Source organism: Gavialis gangeticus, unplaced genomic scaffold (genome assembly GCF_001723915.1).
Source record: "Gavialis gangeticus isolate Ggan-Ray unplaced genomic scaffold, GavGan_comp1, whole genome shotgun sequence".
NCBI classification, from domain to species: Eukaryota; Metazoa; Chordata; order Crocodylia; family Gavialidae; genus Gavialis; species Gavialis gangeticus.
This window is the reverse complement of record NW_017728992.1, coordinates 21,646,749-21,651,862: the sequence shown is the minus strand read 5'-3', so window position 1 is coordinate 21,651,862 and position 5,114 is coordinate 21,646,749. Positions and strand designations below refer to the sequence as shown.

Genomic DNA, 5,114 nt, shown 5'->3' with positions numbered 1-5,114 from the left:
ATAGATAAGTATAAGTGAGCTCAGACTTAGGATAAGCTTTAACGTTTTTATTTTGATAGGAAGTGTTTGGTTTGGGATATCCACTGTTTTATATTGTATAATTATTGGGTTTGTATTGATTTTTACTGTTGTATATTGTATTATTATCCTCTTTGTATTGATTTTTATTGTTTCATATGGATATTGTATGGTTTAGGCCTGTATTTGTAAGTGAACCAAAGTCATGTCAAGTTTCCATTTTATATGTCAAGCCTCCATTTTGTGTCATGTGCCTGGGCATCCCATGTTGCAACTGTATGAATCATGTACCCACCATCTGAATTCCAGTGACTAACGTGATGCAGTTACACAAATCATTACTCTGGAATCCATTCATAGGCATATCACATGTGAAATGTAAGATGAAACTATTCCACTTTGCTTAGCACTTCTGAAGCCTTAGCAGGAGTTCTGTGTTCTGTTTTGGGCACTGAACTTTAAGCGAAGTTTAGATAATCAGCTGAGAGTTCAGAGTTCATGATAACAGCTTTCTAATACATACAAGACTGTTAAAAGATAATATTGATTAATTGTTCTGGGTCTAGTGCAGATAGCACAAGAATAACAGGCTTACCAGCCAAGGAAGATTTAGGTAAAATATTAGGAAAAACTTTTTAATTGTAGGATATTTAAGTATGGGAACTGGCTAACTAGGGAGCATGTGGAGTCCCAGTCACTGGAGGCAAGACAAAAGGGTAGGAGACAAATCTCTCAGGGATATTCTAGGTGTGCTTGTTGTGCCTTAAGTAGATGAGGTGACCTCCTGAGTTCTCCCCAGCTTCATGTATTTATGACTCTCTACAAAGCATGCATAGTAAGATAGCTGCAGTAACAAAAAACATATTATTAAAACTGACAAGGTCAGTAACAAAGCTGGGAACAGAACTTAGGTTTTCTAACTCCCAGCCTGGTGCTCTGACTTCCATTTTTTTGGCTATTTTATTGTATACTATTCTGGATAATTATTGAGACTTAACTTTCAGGTGTGAGTTGCTGGTGCTTTCAAAAACAGACTGTGAATACTTAGACCAGGATTTTCATATATATTTTAACATTAAGTGGCTTTCAGTTTCTTTTGAGTATGTACTGTATCTGTTTTCTGCAGTGTGATTATTACTTTTAGGAGATTAGAGATGGAGATTTCCTTGGTGACAGATTTGTTTACTGATGCATTTGAAAATTGGTATCCACTTAAATGATTACTGAAGTAGTATCTGTAATGGGCTTTTTGAAGAGATCTTTATCTTTGCTATCAAATTGGAGGAGTGAGAAGTGATGAAATCTGCTGGCAAACAAATCCTCTGTTTTTGAAAAGGGTAATCTAATTGCACTGTATTATATTTACCTGATACCAGTGCTATCCAAAATGATTTAATTTCTGTGCTGGCTTGCCTTGCAGTTACTATAGTAGAGTTTCAATGTATTCAGATTTTTCACTAATGTATTCACTTAGATTTTTTAAAAGAAATTTGATCGTGCCAACATCAAGGATTCATAAACCATGAGATTGCCTTAAAAATATTTTATTTTATTTTGAATCCTGAGGATACATCTGGACTGAGCTTTTGTACTTTTTTCAATTAAAGAAAAAAAAAGTTAAAGCTGGGATGCTTATGCATGGTCCTAGAGGTAAAGGTTTTAAAAAACCCCCCAGATAGTGTAAGATTGCTGAAGCAAATCCTGGGAATGGACTAAACTGGGTTCAGGACAACCTTGAGAATGATGAAGTCCTAAGCCTACGAGAACTCACAGGGATCTGACAGCAGGCCCTGCAGCCTGGGTGTCAGTGCTCTTGGCTGCCAACACTGGTGACAGGCCAGTATTGCTCTCTGTACATATTTGTATATAGTGTTCTGTTAAATGGTTGTTGATTGGTTCATGTTGTTATGGTTGTTGATACATTTGGTTTATAATACAGATTTGCTTATTAACCCTTACTTTGTCTTCATTAACAGTAGTGTGCCTCAGGGCGGGCTGGGCCGCAGGCCAATACTCTGAGGGATTAATCTGTTCAGGTGCAATTGAATTATAGATCCCTGGCACTGTAGAGGCCTAACAAACCTCTGCCCCTGTAATTACCATAGCTCATGGGCGGGCAATTATTTTGAGTGGAGGGCCACTTACCAAGTTTTGGGAAGCTGTTGAGGGCTGCATGGATAGCCCCACCCCTTGACAGTTGTCCTGCCCCTGGTTGCCATATTGGGACCGGAAGTCCCACCTCCTAGCCCCTGACCTTTGCCATTCGAAGTCCCTCCTTTTGCCCTGGAAGTACTCCTTTTGGGAGGAAGGGTCCTGTGATCTGGAAACAGTGAAAAAGATATATATATATATACACACCCACATACACACACACGTACAAAACATCTACTATACCTATTTTAATTTTATTTTAAAATATTTTTCTACTGATTTCTGTGTTTACAGAAAGTGTATCTAGAGGTGGCTGCATAATAGCTTAAAATACACTCCTACTGTGTGTTTTGTGTGGACAGCAAGGGGGTATAAGTGGCAGTGTGGTTGGGGAGAGTATGTGTGTGCGTAGTGGGGTGTGGGTATGGTGGCTGGGTGTGTGCTGAGAGAGAGAGCTGGGGCCTGGCTGCCAACTCCATAGCGTGCAGCTCTAACACACATGTGAGCCTCACATGATGCAGCCAGGCAGACCCCATGCCCAGGCTCTGTATTTCTACAACCCCACCCTGGATCTCTGCCAGCCCCAGGGTACTTGCATGGGCTCCATGTTTCTGCCTGCCACCACCTTTCCCTGTATTCCCTACTGCAGCCCCCCGCTTCCTGCAGCGCTCCTTGCAGACCCCACCGGGGCCCACTGCCTGCTGCAGCCCCACTGTGACTCCACTGCCTGCCGCAACCCTGCCACTCACCATGACTCCACCATCTGCCAGAGACCCTCACGGCTATGCTGCCTATCAGGACCCACTGTGCTGCCACCACCCACTGGGGCTCTGCTGCCCTCCAGGTCCTGCCTTGGCCCAGCCGCGGCTCTGCCGCCTGCTGGGGCCCACCACCCACAGTGGCTCTGCTGACTTCAGGGTCCCGCTGGGGCCCAGCCATGGTTCTGCTTTGCCTGTCAGGGACTGCCATGGTCCCACTGCCCACTGGGGCTCTGGTGCCTACTGGGTCTCATTGTGACTCTGCTGCCCACTGGCTCCCGCTGCTCGCTGAGGCCTAGCCGCGGCTCTCCCACCTGCCGGGGCCCAGCTCCTGTTACTGCTCCGCCACCCACTGCAACCCCACCAACTGCTGGGGCCCAAGATGGCTCTGCTGCCCGCCATGGCTCCGCTGCTCCCCGGGGCCTACTGCAGCCCTGCCACCCGCTGGGGCCCAGCTGTGGCTCTGCCACCTGTCAGGGCCCACTGTGCTGCCTGCTGTGGCTCTGCCACCTGCTGCACACCACATGGGTCCCACCGCTCCCTGCAGTTCCCATGTTGTTCCCCATGGGGACCCCCTGCCACTGCGCCACTCTGTGCAGCCCCCACTGCTCCCCACAACTACCACTTCCAGCCACTCCCTCCCTCCAATTGTACCTTATTTTCCACTCAGACGGAAGGAGGAGGAACAGCTCCAGAGGCATGGAGCCAGAAGCCACAGAGGCTTCTAGCTGGGGGCTGAGGGCGGGAAGGGCTAGCCTTGTTGCTCAGCCGCAGGCTCCCGCTGGGTCCTGCTGCAGCTGTCCATCTGTCATCTTTGCCAGGCGGCCATGGGCAGATATAAATTAATTTTCTAAAATTTTTAAAGGCCCTGCAGCGGGCTGGCCGGCTGGATCTGGCACACGGACTGTATTTTGCCCACCCCTGCCATAGCCCTTGTGGCAGGCCAGTCTTCAAATCAAGCTATCCTTTGTCTTGCACTTCTGTTGTCTGTAACTGCTCCTGGAAATGAAGCTCCTGTTTCACAGCAATGCTTTGTTTTTCACTTATTCCAATGAAGTTATATTTGTCTTTGATTCAATTTAAACTGAACAACACAGCCCTGGGCCCCTAGTACATTAGTAAAACTCCTAGCTTATTTTTAAGTGGAGAAAAATATGTGTTGTTTTATATGTGATGATACATCTCACCATCTGCACCGCCCCTCCCCCCCCAAAGATTCACTCCTGTCTTCAACTGTTCCCCTCAACTTTATTGCAGTATAAATGTCAGAGTCTGTATTGTCTGTTCAGTTTCATCCTCCCTGCAGGGGAAATTGAAAAGCTCAGCACAGTTAAACATGCCCCAGCCTTTGCCTTATCTGTGTGTCACATAGTGATGTACAAGGGGCAGAATTTATTTTCTGAGGCAGAGACAGTGCTGTTCCCTGCCTGGCTGAGGAAGGACACTCTAACTGGGCAGTGCAAGCAGCAGATGCAGAGACAAGAGAATCCACGCATTGATACCTTGGAAACAGACAGGATGGTTTTTACTTAAGCAGGGCTGTTTAGAGCATTATTTAAACAAGTTGCCTGTATTTCAAGATGTGGCTTGCTATTGAAACAGGAGCTTTATTTTCCTTATCCCAGTTATACCACGGAATTTATTTGCTTAGTTTTCCTAGAGAGTAAACTAGAGCTAGAGAAAAAAACAAGAAAAAATAAGAGCTCTTTCCCAGCAGAAGGGTGATGCAGCCCTGCTAGGGGGACAGCCTGAGCCCAGCAACACTGTGAAGGGGGAGGAGACAATTGAGATGCAGCGTCTGCAAGTGTCTAAGGATTCCTCCTCACCATGGAAACAGCAGCAGCAAACAGCGGCTGTGGGAGCAGGAGGCAGAGGTCTCCTTTCCATGCAGTGTTAGCATTGCTCTGCTCCCTGCGGCATTGAGCTTCCAGGAGGCGGAGGAGATGGAGCCAGGTGCTGGGGGCCAGTCAAACTCAGGGTCTGCTCCTGCCTCTGTGGCGCCCCAATCAAGTAGATTGCAGCTCCCCATGAAGAGCGGCTCCCGGCATGCCAGGCCTGTGCAACCTATTGCCCCGGTGGAGAACATCAAAGAAATGCAGGTGCGGCGATGGGGGCCCAGTGGGTGCTGGTGGGGAGTGGGGATCCCACTGCTCCATGCTCCCAGATGCTCTGTTGCTGGGGGTCGAA

General features: G+C 47.2%; 1 protein-coding gene across 1 annotated transcript in view; it reads left to right on the top strand.

Moving 5' to 3' along the window:
• The first annotated feature begins 4,788 nt into the window (after window positions 1-4,788).
• The window catches only part of DNAH5 (dynein axonemal heavy chain 5), a 555,556-nt gene continuing 555,230 nt past the window's right edge, over window positions 4,789-5,114 (top strand). Inside the window, exon 1 of the mRNA XM_019521239.1 lies at window positions 4,789-5,026. Coding sequence (XP_019376784.1) covers window positions 4,871-5,026 — 156 coding nt within the window. The 5' untranslated portion in view covers window positions 4,789-4,870. The remainder of the gene's footprint in view (window positions 5,027-5,114) is intronic.